Source organism: Trichechus manatus, unplaced genomic scaffold (genome assembly GCF_000243295.1).
Source record: "Trichechus manatus latirostris isolate Lorelei unplaced genomic scaffold, TriManLat1.0 scaffold00107, whole genome shotgun sequence".
NCBI lineage: Eukaryota > Metazoa > Chordata > Mammalia > Sirenia > Trichechidae > Trichechus > Trichechus manatus.
The window spans coordinates 4,871,968-4,892,559 of record NW_004444043.1 but is presented as its reverse complement, the minus strand read 5'-3'; the positions used below and the strand labels follow the sequence as shown (position 1 = coordinate 4,892,559).

The window sequence follows — 20,592 nt, the reverse complement described above, 5'->3', positions numbered from 1 at the left end:
ACCATGTGTGACCCTGCTGTTGTTTGAAACACAGGGGGCAAAGCTTCCAGCATCATAGCAACATGCAAGCCGGAACAGTACAACAAATTGTGCGACAAATCTAGTTTGAGGACCTTAAAATATGATCACTGTACATAAGGATAAATTCCCAAAGTAAAAAGGGGCCATGGTTGCCTCCTGGAAGTCTTTATTCTCCTAGACATTTCAGTGAGGGGTTTCTTCAGTATTGTTAACTCCTCACCCCTTCCTCAGGCAGTTCTTTGAGAGTCTGTTTTCTGCAAAGTGTGGGCTGTAGGTGCAGCCTGAACACTTGGAATATGTTTGTGTGGGCCGTCTGGAGCCCCTCAGTGGCTCCCTGTCCCAGCTGATGGGGCAGTTGCCCGAACTCCTGTGGAGAACAGCTGTTTGAGGGAGAACAGTTTACCCAAGCATCTGCAGGTGCCGAGCACTGGAAGGCACTCTGAAGCATTCAGAACGTTAATCCAACTCCAGCTTCAGGTCCCATTAGCCCAGCAGGCAAGCACCCCTGGCAAGCCAGGTTGATAATTTAGTGGGTGGGAGCCGCGAGTAAGCAGAGCAGTACTGGAATGGACAAACGGTTATTTCCTTCTCTTCTCTTTGTTCTTCTCCTGCCCCCACCCTTTCGTCCTCCTCTTGGCTGGTATACCCGGGCTAACAAAAAGCCAAACCGAATATTCAGCACAAATGGTGTACTTCTGTGGAGAATATGGAGATTGGGCATTGTGGGGGGAAGCAAGGTAGGTTTGGGCCCTTTGAAAATGTTCTTAGACAAGAGCAAGTTGAGGTGTATGCCTTTATGTTTTGACACATTCAAATTCTGCCTGCATAACAGTTTTTCAACAACAACGAAAACATCTTGTCCCATCAGGTTCTGCTTTCAACGGCGTTTGTTAGAATTAGGAAAAGTTGTCTTTTTTTTTTTTTTTTTTTTTTATTCTCCTCCTCCCCCAGCTCACTGAGTTCGGGATTTGGTTTAGATGTATTGGCTCTCTGCTCCAAATTTTGGCCTCTGCCTGAAAACTGAAACTTTGCCTCCCTTTCTAAATTTGATTACAGATGAATATTTCTGCTTCCAATTATGGTCTTAAGTAGAAAGACGGTACACTTTCTAGTCTGAAATACTAAAACAAAGAAAGAAACTTATAGGATTCTGTAACTCATGCTGTTTATAATGTACTGTTTATACTTTGCTCATTTTTGCTGTTGTCCTGCCCAACTGTGCAATGACAGACTATTGACATTTGTAAAGTGTGGCATTTAAATTCATTTGTGGCTTGCGGTGAAAATCACAACTCTGCAGTGAAAAGTTTTACTTGATGATAAGCTGTCTCCATGAGAACTGTATTCCTTCCATCACAATTAGGCACAGCTTTGGATTTAGACAGCACTGAGTTTGCCTGATTAAGGAGCCGTGGTGGCACAGTGGTTAAGCGCTCAGCTACTAACCAAAAGGTCTGGTCAGTGGTTCGAACCCAACAGCTGCTCCGAGGCAGAAAGTTATGGCAGTCTGCTTCAGTAAAGATTACAGCCTAGGAAACCCTATGGGGCAGTTCAACCCTGTCCTGTAGGCTTATTGAGTCAGAATTGACTTGATGGTGACGGGCTTGGTTTTTTGGCTTGGGCTTGCTTTAACTTCACCGATTACTGTGTTTGACTTTGGAAAAGTCAATTTCCTCGTCTATAAACTAGATATAATAACATCTGCCTCACAAGGTTGTTAAATAAGTATTAATAGTTATTAAATAAGGTAAGCTACAGAAGGTACTTAGCACAGCTCCTAGCACAGTTGGCAGCTAATAGGTGGTAACCCTCATTTAGCACAAAGTTCTCAAAGCACAGAGTGAGTGATTCTATCAAATGCAGATCCTGATTCTGTGTATCTGGGCTGAGGTCCACGGATTTACGTTTCTAATCAGGTGATGCCGAAACTGCCTGTTCCCATACCACACTTTAAATAACACCGATTTAAAAGGTCATCCAGCTTTGTCATACACGTCATGGTCATCGAAAGACTTGTGCTGGATGCTGTGCAAGTAATTTACGAAGAAGTTTCTAATATAAAACAGAGACTTAGTAAAGGCCTTCTAGTATAAAATAGAATAAATCTTCAAGAAGATTAAGTACTTATGTCATACACCCACAAAGAGGAATAATGCATTTTAAGGTTGATCAGTGAGTTGGGAATATTTGGAAATCCCAGATATGCATGATGAAAGTTAAAAAAAAAAAAGGAATAAAAAACTCATTTTATAGGTGTTCCAAATCACTAGAACTAGTACTGTTCTCTCTTAACATTACTTAAAGAAACTATTTAGATTAAGAGAGAAAAGCCAAATAGTATGTTTTAAATACCCCATTTCAGAAGCAAATTATATAAGCCTTGCAAAAACCAGACATCTAAAGAAAACAATTCAATTATAATTGAGCCAAATAAGTGTTTAGAGCATTCTATAAGCTCCACTGTAAATTATGATGAAGCACCCAAAACAAAAAGAAGAAAATTTCCAGATATATTGGTCTAATATCTGATTCGATAGTGAGCATAAATATTGTTTGGGTGCTAGTAGATGACTTCAAAATAAGATCCATTGGCAATTTTAGAAATAATTAGAAGATAACACATAGCTTTCAGTATTTATAAAATTTCTTGTTATTTAGTTGCCATAACATCATAGAACATTGTAGCCTTAACACGTTGGCTAGAGACTTTAAATGAAAGGATGGGAAAAATGAAAAAGCTTACAGTAATTATGTGAGTTATCCCCTGAGTTAATTCCTCAAAAGGATGTACTGCACTTAATGGCAGCCTTTTCTATGAGGCATCATCCAAAGCAATTTATCTGAAAACCACTCACAGGGGTAGGGCTGGCTGTGGGGCACCGTTTTAATAACTGGATGCATAATTTGTGCCACCGCACGCATATATCATTTCTTTGAGCACATAATTATGAAGTCAGCTTTTACAGAACAGGATTCTGCTTTAAGAGGAGATGTGGATACAGGCATGGAGTTAATCTAATCTGGCTTTCAGGACATGGATTCTACGTTACGGACGTTTTACCCACACTGGTGATGTGGGCATGCATCTGATTTCTTCATTGTTGACACGCCACAGACATTCAGACAGGGCATTAGACTTTTCAGTTGACAAATAGGCAGCCCACAATTAGAATTTCCTTAGCAGGTGCCCGATTGCTTAACATTTTATTGTCTTAAACAAGTATGTTGTTTGCAACAGAAATTTAACCCACCAGCTATATTACCTGTATTTTTATATGCAGATGGTGCAGTTTATTTGTTTTAATTTTACAATGCTAAAAATAGGGAATAGTCGAACCCGGATTAAAACAGAATTATGCATCTCTGTTTAAACTATCTGAGTTTATAAATGACAGGATGAGATTACAAAAGTGAATGTCCAGTTGGTTGAAGCAGTCACGGTAATCGGTGTCAACTCTTTTAGCAACAAAGAGAAGAATAGGACAAAAGATGACAGTTTCTGATTATGTTTGGCTGTATGTTCATTCTCCTCCTCAACTTTTATATCAGAAAATGGGTTTGGACGGTAACGAACGTTCCAACGCTGCAGAAGGTGAAGTGACCGGGACAGAAAACTGCTTAGCCAGATAGAAAAAGCCCATTTGTATTCTCTTTTTGAAACACTTATTTGAATTCAGATTTACCGATGTTTCTTCTTGGCACCCAGTTTGTGTATAATTTTTGTTACAATTGTAATTTGAAAGTGATCAGCAACAATGAAATGAATTTCAGAAGTGGACAGGAAAGGGTGGACGGGAAGAAACATAGTGTCTGCTAATCCAGCAGTCAAATAATTGACCCATGAGTAATTAAAAGTTGGCTGAGGTTATGGAAACAAGACTGCCCCCCCACCCCCACCATGTGATGGCAGCCTCAAGTCTCCTTTGTAGTTTTGGTATGAGGCAATGAGCCAAGTGTTCTGTCTAAACTGTTTGTGAACTGCTTTTAAATTAGGCGCTCTTGGAAAGGTATTATGTGACAAGTTATTGCTTGATTGCCCTCAAATGGCACAATGGTCTGAACAAATTAGAGCCTTAATTAGAGCTATGGACTAGTAAGTGGTTCTATACCATTTCTGTGCCAACATATTCCCGTTAGTACCGTCTCTGTGCAGAGCAGGCAATTTGAAAAAAGCTTCTCTTCCTCCATGTCTGTGTGGTCTTTTCCTCCATCGTATGTACTCTGAAACTCACTGGTTCTAGGTTCTAAGTGAAGGACTCTACATATGTAAGTGTAGGAATCAACTATACAATGACCTAGCAATTTCTTCTTGGCCAAGTTTTAAGCCATCCCTATTGTGGTTGTGCAGTGGATTGTAGGATCTCCATGAAATATGCCATTATATTCTATTGAGAATCCACTAAAGTAGGAAAACATTCATTTTCATCTCTTTTATCATGGGAACAAGCTGTCAGATCCAAGGTGGCCCTCATTGAAATGCCACGTTCCTCTGTTTGAAGCAGGAAACTTTACAATATAGTATACAGAGAAAGAATTTCAGGTTTGAAAATCACTGCCTACCATTAGCCCCATTAAGGAGATTAACAAAACACATTTACATATTCCAAAACTCTGAGATTCCTCCGGTAAAGAGATCTACTCAATTTTGTTTAACTCAAACTTTCCCGAATATTTTGGCACTTTGAGGAGACTGCATACTAATTTTCATTTTTCTTTCACAGGCTCAGGAACTTATAGAAGGTGACTTCCTTGTTTATTGCTTTGCTCCAGGGAATCCTGTCTGAGTGTGAGCCATTTACCTAACACAGCCCACAGTGGTGCCACACAAACCCTTCAGCTTTAGAATCCAGCTGACATTTTAGAGAGCACTTCAAACACATAATTGATAGAATGCTCTTTTTTTTAAAATCAGAATTCTAACAAGTCATAAAGAGAAAAATAACTATTGATTAAAGTGGTTATTTTTGTTTCTAGAAAGGCCCATTTTCTCCCAATAGGAAAATCTACATAGAAGGTCAAATCATAACCATCGGTTTGCTTGGTGAAGCAAGGAGAGTTGATTGCATGTTCTAAAGAGCTATCAACATCTAGTAACTTCGCCCTCTGCACTGGTCTCTACTAAAAGACAGATGTGCCCAGGAACTGGACATGGTTACTTCTGAGACAATGCTAGAGCTATTTTGCCTCTATATTTGCCTCTCTGACTCACAATTATCTTTTTTCTATTTTATTATGATTTTTTAAATCCAAATAGTAGATACGCATAATTCTTGCCCTATCTTTCACTTTCCAACTTCTGGGTCCCATACGTAGAGAAAATGTCTTTGAAGTCTTCTGGATATTTCTTTGGGTTGTAAGAAGCCTGTTTCTTAATATGCTGATTTTATATATTATCTATTAATATCGCCTTATAATTGATGAGGAATCCATTTCTTTATTTTACTTTCCTTCATATTTTGTATCTGCCAGGATTCCATCACAGGACACAGAAATAATTCTAGGGAATTAGGAGCCTACAAAATCAGTGGAAGGGTTAGACGAACAGGATCTAGCCTGGGTTTCCAGGCATGGTTCCCTGAACTGGATAAGATTAGTGGGCAGAATCTTTCTACTCAGGTATAATTTACTTACAATACAATTTACCTTTTTATGTGACTAGTTCAATGAGTTCTTGACAAATCTATGGTTGTATAACCACACACCATCGCTTTTAAGATACTCAATAGTTCTATCGCCCCCCAGAAGTTCTCTATGCCCCTGCCCTTGCCTCCAGCCCCTGGTAACCACTGATCTGTTTTCTGTACCTATAGTTTTGCCTTTTCTAGAATGTCAAATAAATTGGATCATCTACTGTACAGTATTTCAGGTCTGGCTTCTTTCACTTAGCTTAATGCTTTTGAAATTCATTCGTGTTGTTGCATGTGTTAGCAGTTCACTAGTTTGTATTGCTGGGTAGTATTTTATTATATGGACATACCATAATTTGTTTGCCCATTCACCAGCTGATGGACATTTGAGTTGTTTATGGGTTTTGTTGATTATGTATAAAGCTGCTGGGAACACACGTGGAGGTCTTTTTGTGGACATATGTCTTCATTTATCTTGGGTAAATATCTAGGAGAGGGATCGTTGAGTTGTATGGTAAGTGTCTTGGTTATCTAGTGCTGCTATAACAGAAATACCACAAGTGGATGGCTTTAACAAAGAGAAATTTATTCTCTCACAGTCCAAGAGGTTAGAAGTTCAAATTCAGGGTGCCTGCTCCAGAGGAAGGCTTTTTCTCTCTGTTGGCTCTGGGGGAATGTCCTTGTCATCAATTGTCCCCAGTCAAGGAACTTCTCAGTGCAGGGACCCCAGTTCCAAAGGACTTACTATTCTCCTGGCTCTTGTTTCTTGGTGGTATGAAGTCCCCCTGTCTCTTTGCTTGCTTCTCTCTTTTATATCTCAAAAGAGATTGACTCCAGATACAACCTAATCTTGTAGATTGAGTACTGCTTCATTAACGCAACTGCCTCTAATCCTGCCTCATTAACATCATAGAAGTAGGATTTACAACACATAGGAAAATTACATCAGATGACAAAATGATGGACAATCACATAATACTGGGAATTATGGCCTAGCCAACTTGACACACATTTTTGGGGGACACAATTCAATCCATAACAGTAAGTATATGCTTAACTTTATAGAAAACTGTCAAGGTGTTTTCCAAAGTGGCTGTACCATTTTGCATTCCCATGAGCAGTATATGAGAGTTCCAGCTGATGTACATCTTTACCAGCATTTGATACTGTCAGTCTTGTGGGCAGAGTCTTAGCTTTGTTTCTCTGATGGTTACCAAAAAAAAAAAATTGTTGATCATGGCCTTGACTTAACCCCCACTGGATTTTAAATAACAAACAAAGCAATGATTTATGCTTTTCTTTTAGGCTATTTGATCATTCCATGGAAGGATTTAAAAATTGGGAATTCATGACCATTCACTGTTGGGGAGAAAGAGCTGCAGGTGACTGGATCCTGGAGGTTTATGATACTCCTTCTCAGCTGAGGAACTTCAAGACTCCAGGTGAGAGCTCCTCTCTTCATGTAATTCTGTACTTTGAGTTGTCTTCATGTATTCCAGTTCTAAAGATTACCATTTGAAAGGTAATAATTTAAGGATAAGGAATAAAGAATTAATATTTGGATATAAGAATAGGACAAAAGATGACAGTTTCTGAATGATGTTTCAGGACCTATGGTCCACATCTCTAACAAGCCAGTCTTGTCCACCTGCAGTGGGTTAAATTGCACAGTCATAATTTCTTCCCAGAAGGAGAGAGGCTTTCCATCTCACAACATGGATGAATCTGGAGGGCATAATACGAGTGAAATAAGTCAATCACAAAAGGACAAATATTGTATGAGACCACTACCATAAAAACTCATGAAAAGGTTTACACACAAAAAGAAACAGTCTTTGATGGGTACAAGGGAAGGGAGCGGTGGGGATGGAAAAACACTAAATAGACAATCAATAAGTGGTAACTTTGGTGAAGGGAAAGACAGTACACAATGCTGAGGAGACCAGCGCAACTTGTCCAAGGCAAGGTCATGGAAGCTCCATGGACATGTCCAAACTCCCTGAGGGACTGAATTGCTGGGCTGAGAGCTGTGGGGACCATGGTCTCGGGGAACATCTAGCTCAATTGGCATAACATAAAGAAAATGTTCTACGTTCTACTCTGGTGAGTAGCATCTGAGGTCATAAAAGCTTGTGAGCAGCCATCTAAGATACTCCACTGGTCTCACCCCGTCTAGAGCAAGGGAGAATGAAGAAAACCAAAGACACAGGGGAAAGACTGGTCCAAGGGACTAATGGACCACAGCTACCGCAGCCTCCACCAGACTGAGTCTAGCGCGACTGAATGGTGCCCGGCTGCCACCATTGGCTACTCTGACAGGGATCACAATGGAGGATCCCGGACAGAGATGGACAAAAATGTGCAACAAAATTCTAACCCACAAAAGAAGACCAGACTTACTGGCCTGACAGAGACTGGAGAAACCCCAAGAGTATCGCCCCCGGACACCCTTTTAGTTCAGTAATGAAGTCATTCCCGAGGTTTACCCTCCAGCTAAAGATTAGACAGGCCCATAAAACAAAATGAGACTAAAGGGGCACACCAGCCCAGGGTCAAGGACTAGAAGGCAGGAGGGGACAGGAAAGCTGGTAATAGGGAACCCAAGGTCAAGAAGGGAGAGTGCTGACATGTCATGGGGTTGGTAACCAATGTCACAAAACAATATGTGTACTGATGTTTAATGAGAAGCTGGTTTGTTTTGTAAACCTTCATCTAAAGTACAATAATTTTTTTTAAAAAAAAGAGGAGAGAGCCTTCCTTAGCTATCTTTTTTTTTTCCTGAGTTTAACTAAATTTTTTAGGTCCGGCAGGGCATTGAGCTTGGCCTATGACAGCTGAACTGGTTACCACCAAAGAGCATGAATGATGGTGTTCTGGCCTGTATGGGCCCAAGAGCCAAGGAAACAAAAACTCTCCTTGACATGTAAAACATGGAAATTAAAGGTCTTTTCAGGCAGTCTCAAATTCTGTTGCCACCTTCTGCCTGTTTTCATGCTAACATATGCAGTTTATTTGTAACATAATATAAGGGAAGGTGCAAATGCAGCCTGGGTGGGAGAGTGAGTAGTTTTTTCAGCAGCCCATGTTGCCCAGGACAGTGTCTTGTACAGTGCTTGGCTCAGCAATGAATGATCTGTTTAATAACTACCTCAGCTTCCCACACTTCTGTGGACATTTTATCGACCTCCAGATAAAGTCATCTTTCTCAATGCTCTGCTCAGTCAATCTGCAGAAGAGCCAAGCCTGAGGGAAATTTCAGGGCTGACATCTAATTCTTTCTCACTCATGATTGCAGAATAAATTACCCCAGACATTCTGTAATTTTAAAGATGTTTGCCATTCAGATACAGGGCAAAAGAGGCACACAGAGAATGCAGGAATGAAGTGGGCATTTACCACGCTTTTGCCTGTTAATCAAGGAAAATTATTCATTTGGAGCGATCCCTTTTTTTTTTATTTTTTTATTGTGGTAAAAATATATATAACACAACATTCGCCAATCCAACATTTTTTACAAATACAATTCATTGACACTGATTACATTAATCATTTTGTGCAACCATCGCAAGTATCCATTGCCAAATTTTTCATCACAGTAAACAGATATTCAGTGCTTCCTAAATAATGCCTCCTCTCTTCCCTCTCCCGTCTGCCCCTGTAACCACTAATAAACTTTGGCTGAGAGGTGCCTTTTTGTCAGCACATTTTGGTCATCTCTCTTCCCTAATCTTGTGATGTGGTTCATATGTGCTGCCACAGTGTTCCCATAATCATGGAGGTCAAAACAAGCATGGTGGCAAGGTCACTATGAATCAGAACAAATGTTTCGTTGAAGAGTATCAGGGTCTGGCTCACCTACAGTAGGCATCAGAGTATGTTTGTCAAGGTTTTATCCAGAAATTAAATATTTGTCAAGGCAGAGTTAGTAGAGAAACACTTTTACTCCATCATCCACTTAGTTCCTAGGACCTTTGTCTTTCCTTCTCTTCTCTTTCTGGCCCACAGCATGGCTCTGCCATGGACAAGCATGTGGTCTTAGCTCTCATGGGCAGTAGCGGCATCGTACCAGGGCTGTACTTCCCTAACCAAATGGCAGCTCCCAGTTCATCTAGGAGCAGGTATTAGTGAAGGGCTTTTATGTGTCAAGAGATCCCAGAGGAGCAAAACACTATCTAAAATGTGACCTTCACTCACTGAAAAAATATTGACTGCCCTGGTATACGAAGGCGCTATGGCCTGGAGTTTAAAACAATCATAAAACTGAGTACAAGTGACTGTACTCTTTGTTATCACCAAACCCAGAAACCAAACCCACTGCTATTGAGTTGATTCTCACTCTTAGCAACCCTCTTATCACCAGGCACTAGCAATTCTAAAGAAGGTCAGTAATAAAATACTCCTCTCCACAGGAGCAGACTGCCACTCGGGGTATACCACAATGGATTGTGTTCAAGGGTCAGGCACTAAGAATATAAATCCTTCCACCATTCAAGGAGTTTGTAGTCTGTCCAGAATTTACTGTGATTATCTCTGTTAAAAGCTCTCTGCAGTAACCTGCATAACTAAACCAGTTACCATCAAGCCAATTTCGATTCATGGCGCCCTATGCGCGTCAGAGTAGAACGGTGCTCCACAGGGTTTTCAACGGCAGATTTTTGGGGAGTGCCATGCCTCTCTTTTGAGGTGCCTCTGGGTGGACTCAAACTTCCAACCTGTCAGTTAGCTATTCTCACCACCCAGGGATTGCCAAGATAGTCTGGAGTTGTCTTTCATACCACTGGGTTCTCCTTATACTATTTAAGTATTCACATTTAACCCCAATCACCTCCAATCATATTGGAGATGTTCTTTTTATGCCAAAAGAGAGATACCTTAATGCTATTACTGGTTTGAAACTGGTTTGAAGTCAAGAGGCTTTCATAGAACACATAGCCTCTGTGTATCCCTCCTTCAACCAACCTTGCATTGCAGGATTGGTAAGGGACTTTCACTTTTCTGTTCATGTGTGCACAAGTATATACATTGTTCTATGGAGTACAGACCTGAGGTTAGTTTTCCCTGATTAATGAGGGACTACTTATTAGAAATTCAATTTTCTATATAGAATTTTTCTAGCCCAATTAAATGGTAGAATCATCCCCAAAAATAAAGATTTCTGGATCCAAGCTGAGTTTGTATTTGTTCATTGTTTGCTTCCTATATGTTTATTATTAAAATATATATTAAAAATATTTTGTGGTTGTTTTGGGTGTTTTTTTTTTTTTTTACTCTTTTATTTTTTGCACATTAAACTATCTTGGGATACAGATTGCTTTTGTGTGCTGCAAGAGAAAGGATTTTTCTCATTATGTATTTTTGCTTAAGAGAATATTTCAGTATCAATTTCAGTTTCTTCTATATCATATCAAATTGACAACAGCAGCTCGAAAGCTTAGGGGGCAGTGAGTTTATGTTAATGGGGGAGGAACAATTTCAGAAAAGGAGGATGAGAATGGTTGCACAGCTTGAAGAATACAATCAGTGTCCCTGAATTATACACGTAGAAAGTGTTGAATTGGTGTATGTTCTGCTGTGTATATTTTCAACAACAACAAAAAATAACACATATTTTCTTAAGTATAGAAAAGAAGTTGGCCATATATGTGATGGCCCAAATATGGCAGTGTTTGATGAGAACCATGGCAGAGATTACAATTCTAAAGAAGTAAAGTGATATAGTAAATGAAAAATAAAGACAAATTGGCCAGCCAGGATATCCCTAGTGGGCTTGTGATGCACTTCAGAAATGTCATAAAAAAGAAATAATCAATTATGAGACAGCACTCTCCAAAGCACTTACAAGGATAACTTTTTAGGCACAAAATGATCTTAAGTAAAATGAGCCAGGAGTAAGGATGATTGATTGATTGGATAACCTAGTGTCCTTATATTATATGCTCTATTTGTCCACTAGAGAGATACCATAAAGGAAAATGGCTTCTCTTTTGCATCGTTACTAAATGCTATGAGTTAGGTCAATTTCGGGTGAACAGTCACTTCTTGCCACTACTCAATGCACACCACTTGGAGGCTGAGCAGCACTCTGATTCTGAAAAGTATTGTCATTAGCAAGTTGAGTCCAAAGAAAAGCTGGCAGAGGGAAAGCCACATACAAACCATGTACTATTTCAATGCAAATGTCAGAAAAAAATGAATGCATCACAGAATATGTTCATTTTTAAAGTCAGGTTCATGGATATGAACAGGAGACAGTATTGTATAATGGCTTAAGAAAACAAGATTTAGATTAGGATGGTGTCTTAGTCATCTAGTACTGCTCTAACAGAAATACCACAAGTGGATAGCTTCCACAAAGAGATATTTATTTACTCACAGTCTAGTAGGTTACAAGTCCAAATTCAAAGCATCAGCTCCAGGGGAAAGCTTTCTCTCTCTGTTGGCTCTGGAGGAAGGTCCTTATCATGCATCAGTCTTCCCTTAGCCTCTCAGTGTAGGAACCTCGGGTCCAAAGGACACGCTGTGCTCCCAGCACTGTTTTCTTGGTGTTATGAGGTTCCCATGTGTCTCTGCTTGCTCCTGTCTTTTATATCTCAAAAGAGAGTGGCTTAAGACACTATCCAATCTTATAGATGTCATCATTATAACCTCATCATAGTGATAGAGTTTACAACACATAAGGAGATCACATATAACCTCATCATAGTGATATTGTTTACAGCACACAAGGAAATCACATCAGATTACACACCCATACAATACTGGGAATCATGACCCAGCCAAGTTGACAGATATTTTGGGGGGACATAATTCAATCCATGACAGATGGGATATAATATCATTCTGTCCTCTTCATAATAACTTCTCTTGCTAATAACCTGGGACAGTTATCAACCCTTGTGCCTCAGTGTCCTCATCTGTATATTGGGAATACTAGTACCTACCTCCCACTACCCAACTGTCAGTCTGTTGTATTGTGGTAGCTTTTGTGTTGCTATGATGCTGGAAATGATACCACCAGTATTTCAAATACCAGCAGGGTCACCTATGGTGGACAGGTTTCAGTGGAGCTTCCAGAATAAGGCAGGCTAGGAAGAAAGGCCCAGTGATCTGCTTCCAAAATTCAGCCAGTGAAATCCTTCTGGATCACAATAGAACATTGTCCAACTCACTTGCTTTGGACACATCATCAGGAGGAATCTATCACTAGAGTAGGACATCATGTTTGGTGAAGTAGGGGGCTGGCCAGGGAGACCCTCAGTGAGATGGAGTGGCATAATAGCTATAACAATGGACTCAAACATGCTGGCAGTTGTGATGCTGATGCAGGAAGAGTCAACATTTTATTCGGTTGTGTGTAAAGCCACCATGAGTTAGAGCTGACTTAACGACAGCTATCTATCTCTCTCTAGTACCTACCTCAGGGTTGTTAAAGATTGAGTGGGATAATACTTAAAGGCATCCACTTACAGAGCAAAACTTACAAAGGCCTGTGCTTGGCACATAGAAAGCACCAAGAAATGTGAGGCATCAACTTGAGGGTGATTATGATGATGTGCTAATAGAGGAAGGATTATGACAGCTGAATTTCACCACTCTCTGGAGTGACACAGCCCTAGCCCCTGACCATGCCTGGATTCTGTGTGTTAAGCCAAGGAGGGAGGTATTCTAAAGGGAGGCCTGCCTTCCTACCAGCATATTTCATGCTTGTAATGGGTTTGTCTTAATCACTTCTGCTTGTGGTTAATTCCTTTTGATGTGAATCTTATTAAGCTCAATGGCCTAGAGACAGTTTTCCTTTTTATTTTTTTTATTTTTCTTGCACTGAAGACTTTAATTTTATGAAGCTAGGAAATAAATGAATCAATAGGGACTAAACTAAAGCAAAATGTTCCTTGTGAGCATGCTAGCCAACAGGAGGTGAAGCACTTGCCTCGGGTCTCAAGGCACTCTTGACCAGAAAATGTTCCGTTGCAGCACTGTCCAATAGAACTTTCTGCAACGATGCCAATCTTGTATATCTGTGCTTTGCAGTATAGGATCCACACACGGCTCTTGAGCATTTGAAATGTGGTTAGTGTGACTGAGGAACTGAATTGTTAATTTTAGTAAATTTTAATAGCACAGGTCGATAAATCTGTTGCAGTGAAGTCAACTCTGGCTCATTTATATGAAATGAGAAAAAAATTAAAAAAGGAGGGGGGAGAAAAGAGCATTTTTAAATTTTTATAAATTCAATTGCTAGTAAATCTACCCCATGTGTGTCAGAGTAGAACTGCACTCCATAGGGTTTTTCAATGGCTGGTTTTTCAGAAATAGGTCACCAGGTCTTTCTTCCAAGGTACCTCTGGGTGGACTCAAACCTCCAGCCTTTTGGTTAGCAGCCAAGTGCATTAACCATTTACACTACCCAGGGACTCTCACACAGGTCTCTAGGAACAAGTAGTGATGCATTCTTACGACTGAGTGGTTGTCTTAAAAGCCTGTGAGCAGCCATCTAAGATAATCCACTGGTCTCACCCCTTTGGGAGCCAGGGAGAATGAAGAGAACTGGATACAAGGAAAAGATTAGTCCAAAGGACTGATGGACCACAGCTACCAAGGCCTCCACCAGACTGAGTCCAGTACAGCTAGATGGTGCCCAGCTACCACCACTGACTGCTCTGACTGGGATCACAACAGAAGGTTCTGGACAGAGCTGAAGAAGGATGTAGAACAAAATTCTAACACACACAAAAAAGACCAGCTTTACTGGCCTGAAAGAGACTGGAGAAACCCCGAGAGTATGGCCCCCCAGACAGATTATTAGACAGTCCCATAAAACAAAACAGGACTAGTGAGGCATAGCAGTCCGGGGATAAGGACTAGATGGCAGAAGGGGACAGGAAAGCTGGTGATAGGGAACCCAAGGTTGAGTACGGACAGTGTTGACATGTAGTGGGGTTGTTACCCATTGTCATAGGGCAACATGTGTACTGACTGTTTAATGAGAAACTATTTTGTTCTGTAAACCTTCATCTAAACTGAGAATAACAGCACAACTGGAAGAACGTAATCAATGTCACTGATTCGTGCATGTAGAAATTTTTGAAATGGTGTATCTTTGGCTATGTATATTTTCACCAAAAAAAAAAAGGTCGAGAAGGGAGAGTGTTGACATGTCGTGGGGTTGTTAACCAATGTCATGAAACAATATGTGTACTGGCCGTTTAATGAGAAACTATTTGTTCTGTAAACCTTCACCTGAAGTACAATAAAAAAAAAAAGATTGAGTGGTTGATTCAGGAATTAGGTGGAACCAAGTAGTTACTTTTGTCTATTTGTTGATAAACAAGTTAGATACTGGGGAAAAAAAAAAAAAAAAGCTCAAATCAAATAAGAGTTTTATGCCTGGGAGAACAAATCCTTCTGTAAAATTCTGGGAATCCTTTAAATACTCATAATTTGAAATTCAGCCCTTGATCCAGCAAACTGAGGTGTGTTTATTTCTCAGTCTTCCTATAAATACTTTTACTGCTAGTGTATAGTATGTAGTCGGTAAATACATGGTGTGTGAATTATTGAATAGGTAATTCTGCAAACAGTGAGAAATGGACATTCCTAGTCCTGCATCTGCTGCAAAAATTCATGTGAATCTGCTCTCCACAATTCTATTGTTGCTTTTTCTTAGATGAGAAGGAATTCTACTGTTGCTTTTTCTTAGATGAGAAGGAATAAAAGTTATAAAGCTAGAGTAAATATTCGGTCATGCTGTGGTTTCATTATTTCCCAAGGTAAATTGAAAGAATGGTCTTTAGTCCTCTATGGCACCTCCGTGCAGCCATATTCACCAACCAACGAGTTTCCCAAAGTGGAGCGCGTCCGTTATAGCCGAGTGGAGGACCCCACGGATGACTATGGGACAGAGGATTATGCAGGTGAGCCAGCTTCCATTGGGCACCCAGCCTAAGGAAAGAAAGCTCATGCATCATCATCACTCCTTGAGGGATATACCACTACCCAAATACTGATTATCTATCATCTCCTTTTCTACCCACAAATTTTTAATATGTGCTTGTAGGTATGTGTACGTATATATGGACATGTATATGTATTCATATATTTAAATATTCATGTATTTTTTAGAAAGCAAAACCCATATTATTTATAAAACAAAAAAACCAGTTGCCATCAAGTCGGTTCCACTCACGGCGACCCCATGAGTGTCAAAGTAGAACTGTGCTTTATAGGGTTTTCATGCCTGTGACCTTTTTGGAAATAGATCACCAGGTCTTTCTTCCAAGGTGCCTCTAGGTGTGTTCGAACCACCAACCTTTTAGTTAGCAGCCTAGCGCTTAACTGTTTACAACACTCAGAGACTCCCTGTACCATATATAGACTCTGTATCCTTTTTTTCCCATTAAAGATTTTATTATGAGTATTGTTGCTATTGTCAAATATTGTCAGAACACATATTTAAAAGACAGCATAATATTCCACCCTGCTAAACCCTAATGTGTTTAATCCATATTCTAGAGCGTATAGTTTGCTTAGAGATTTATACTACTTTCAACAATGTTTGGATGAACTATATCTTTAATTCTTTAGATAGAGTTCTATTCTGAGAATTACTGCATCAAAGGGAACAATCAGTTTTAGGGCTTGGATACATTTGGTCACTTTGCTTTCCGGACAAGATATAGCAGTCCATGCTGTGACCAGCTGTGTGTTTACTACGTTCTTTCCTGCCAGCACTGAGTGGAAAGGAAGGAAAAAAAAAAGGAAAAGGGGCAGGGAGAAAAGAGCACTTTGAAATTTTTATAAATCTGATTGCTAGTAAATCTAAACATTTTTTTCTCTGTTGTTCTTCTCTGAATTTAATACACCTGTCTGTTACCCATAGTCCATTGAAGGTGGTAGTAATTTTCTTATCTACTTGTAAGAACTCTTGGTAAATTGTTTCTCACAGTGTCTCATATTTGCTGTAAATATTTTCTCGGTTATCAGTTGTGTCTCATATGTAATTTTTGTTTTTGTTTTGTATTGTTGTGACATAATGAACTATTGGAGGATCAAGTTTATAGTTTCAGATGTAACGTGTGACTTTTTTTGCAGAATTTTTATCCTTTAAAATCAGCTAAATATCCACATGCATATTTTTGTAATCCCTTATTTTTTACATTTGGTCATTAATTCATCTGGAACTTATTTTGGTTTATGATACTTAATGTGAAGTAAAGTTCTGTGTTTAATTATCTTCCAAATAGTCTAGTGTTGTTGGCCAAGTTACTGTCCCTTCTTTTCTTGGCTTAGGACGCTTCCTTTATAATAATATACTTAAGTTCTAATATAACAGGGTCTCTCCTGGTACCACCTTTTCAATCTAATAATTCTTAAACTAATACTTCCTAAGTTATTTTAATTTTATTTCATGATATATTTTAATATCTGTAGGACATCTGCTTCCCGTTTTCATAGCAATTCTTGCTCCATTATTTTTCCAGATGAAATTTAAAATGACTTGTTAAGTCCTTCTTTAAAAATTCTGTTGGAATTAATTGAGTTTATGAGCAACCTCATGGGAAGAATTGCTTTTTAATATAGACTCTTTCCATCCAAAACATAGACCATATCCCATCTTACTGAAAATTTTAATTGTGTTAGTTTTCTCCTTGTTAGTGTCCCTAAGTATTTTGGGTCTTGTTGCTACCTTCGTAGAAAATATTCCATGTTTTCTAACTACTATATTGGCTATCGCATATTTATCTTATATCTAGCCACTCTGCTTAATTCTCTCATTAGTTTTTATGTTTAGAGTTGATTTTCCAGGGCAGTTCAGGTACTTTAGTCATACCATCTGCATTTTTTTTTTTCTCCTTTCCAATATATTTTTGATTCCTGTCTTATTGCATTGGCTTTATCTTGCAGGAGTGCGTAGACCTTCTTAGATGTGATATATAACACCTAATGGACAGAGATTCCCATAATGGAGAACTGTTTGTAAATAACAGTTTAATGAAGCTTTAGAAGGAATGTGTTTTCCTCTGCAAGTCTCTGAGATTCTTCCCCGAGATATTAAAGAAAGTACTTCATTAGTCACCTAAATAGAATATCCTAAGTATGCATGTGGTTCCTTTTCTTCTGAACAGGTAGTGTCCCAGAGTCAATAATAGGTTCAGGTAATTAAAACCAATTGAACTAACCAGAGCTAGATCGTGTTAGCTTTTGTGTTGTTTTACTGTTCATGTTGTGCCTAGGAAACCATTTTGTCTTCTCTAATATGAGAAAGAGTTCCCCAAAACATAAATGGAATATAATAGTAACCTATTGTTATGTTTCTAGTTCCGGTTTGGGTAATGCTAAGATTCTGAACAAGGTGGAAAAACAGTCATACATCTTTGTGGTTTTTCCCATTACATCTCCAAAATGTCCACATGGGCACTTGTGAGGAAAACAAAGACAATTGTTTCATTTTTATCCTGAAACCTATAAGGCTAAACTGTATCTGGAACAGTTTACAGTTATCAAATAAGTAGCCCAGGATGTGAACTTGAATGTCTCGCCATACAGAGCCCTTTTGGCAATATCAAGAATAAATGTATTGGGTGTTTGTTTCTTTTTTATTTTTAGAAGTCAGCTGGTGAAAATTTAAGTCCTTTTGGACATGTGATTTCCATCTTCATTTAGAAATCAGAGGCAGAGATAGCATTATCTTAACAAGATCCCTGTACAGTTTCATTGAATCACAGGGACTGAGAAACCCACAGCTGGCTGAACTTCAGCCCTGACACCACTCTCTTAGTGCACCATAAACCAAAAACCAAACCCGCTAGGGCTGAGTCAATTCCGACTCATAGCAACCCTATAGGACAGAGAGAACTGCCCCATAGGGTTTCCAAGGAGCAGCTGGTAGATTCGAACTGCTGACCATGGAAGATGGTTAAAATGTCCCAAGATGTACTAGCTGTGCCATTAAACTTAGAGATTAGTTTAAGGCTTTGGGGGGAATAGAGATAAACAGTGCTGTCAGGTTAGTCTATTTCCCCCAAAGCCTTAAACCAATCTGATAAGCAGTGCTGTCAGATTACTCAGTGAGCCCAGCTGGTGCAGTGGTTAAGGGTTCAGCTCCTAACTGAAAGGTTGCCCGTTGGAACCCACCAGCTGCTCCGTGGGAGAAAGTCTGCTTCTGTAAAAATTACAGCTTAGCAAACCCTGTATGGCCGTTCCACTCTGCCCTAGAGAGTCTCTATGAGTCGGAATCTACTAGATGGCAGTGGGTTTGGTCAGATTACTCTTGCGATTAATCAGGACTATATTCCAAATCTGCAGTGTTTTGAAATGACTCATTTCTATTCCGATCAGAAGGTCATCTCTAGTGCGTGATTTACTACCACTAGGGAGGAGACCTGGACAAGGAATGAGCACACACATTGATCCCAGCTCTCCCCAGGAATATCATCAACGCTATGATATTGGACAAGCCATTGGAACTTTTGAAAAATCTATTTTCTCATCAGTAGAATGAGGATGCTTACAAAATATTCTCTAAGTCATTCCATCCTAGCTCTAACATTTTATGTCTCTATGACTCAGTAATTGGTAGAACCTAGTCCCACAGTGGAAAAGCGTGGTGGCATAGTAGTTAAGAGTTCAGCTGCTAACCAAAAGATCAGCAGTTCAAATCCACCAGGCGCTCCTTGGAAACCCTGTGGGGCAGTTCTACTCTGTCCTATAGGGTCACTATCAGTTAGAATCAACTTGATGTCAACGGGTTTGGGTTTTTTTTTAGTCCCATAATATAACTAAGAAAGATGAAGTTTCATCAGTAGTCCTTTTGATTAAAAAGAGTACAGTTCAGAGCATTTCTGGTGCTCTTACTGTTTATACATTTCATGCAATATATATTTATTGCTAGTTAAAATCATATGAATATGCAACAGGAAAGAGCTTGAAGATTATGAGATCAAATGTCCCAAAACATGGAGAACTAGGAAAGAGAAAGTTTAAGCAAGCAAAACTTTTATAATCATATCATTAGAAAGCTTTTCATCGATCACAAAATAGCTCCATCCTTCTGGCAGACTTTTTTGTTTTCTTACTGTGCATACTCTCTAGCTCTGCTTTGAAGAATATGTAGCAAAAGAGATTAGGAACCTTCATCACAAGTCTGGAATTCTTTAAGCTTACTTGCATTTTTAAAATTTATGTATCATTTTCTTTTGTTGAGTTGCCTTGGCTCATGGGTAAAATGCAATTTTAAATCTATTTTCTGCACCTGAAGTACCTGCTTTGTAATCCAAGACTAAATGCTGATAAATTCATGCCAGATGCCATAATGACATTTGTTGCTGTCTACAGTATCTCAGAGGTATTCAGTGGCTTTAATGACCTTGGATGAGACAGGCAATCTGGTCCAGGCATTGAATAATAACCTTTATGTCTTTTCTGTCAACAGCTTTACTTCTCATTTTTCCATAAATCTGACATTTTTAAAGTTATGCATATTTAATTGCATCAGTTTTTTCAAGTTGCTACAGTGGCATTGTTCATCTGAATTTTGAAATATTTGTTATCTCCCACAAGGCACCCATATGTGCTTGAAAAGTAGGATTTACATTTTTGATACTTAGGCAATTGAGGTTTTCCCAGAAAAGTCAAAGTCTATCTCTGGGCTTATAACCACATTGACCATCATTCTTCCATCTTAAAGAAACCTTCAGAGCATAAGGACAAAAAATGTCTTATACCAAATTCAAGGGAAAGCTGACCTGGTTTAAAGTCCTTTTGTGAAGTGTTGCTCTGATCTGTTTCGGAAAGGCCCATGTGACCCTGAGTGCAGTGAGGTTGGCTGTGGCGGACCGGGGCCGGACCATTGCAATGACTGTTTGCACTACTACTACAAGCTGAAAAACAACACCAGGTAAGAAAGAGGCCAAGCGGGACCCCCCACAGCATGGTTGGGACCAAG

General features: G+C 39.4%; 1 protein-coding gene across 1 annotated transcript in view; it reads left to right on the top strand.

The window, feature by feature from the left end:
* PCSK5 (proprotein convertase subtilisin/kexin type 5) overlaps positions 1-20,592 on the top strand; it is a 364,026-nt gene that overhangs the window by 327,066 nt on the left and 16,368 nt on the right. The window contains exons 13-15 of the mRNA XM_004383285.2: positions 6,954-7,090; positions 15,419-15,562; positions 20,442-20,544. Coding sequence (XP_004383342.1) covers positions 6,954-7,090; positions 15,419-15,562; positions 20,442-20,544 — 384 coding nt within the window. The remainder of the gene's footprint in view (positions 1-6,953; positions 7,091-15,418; positions 15,563-20,441; positions 20,545-20,592) is intronic.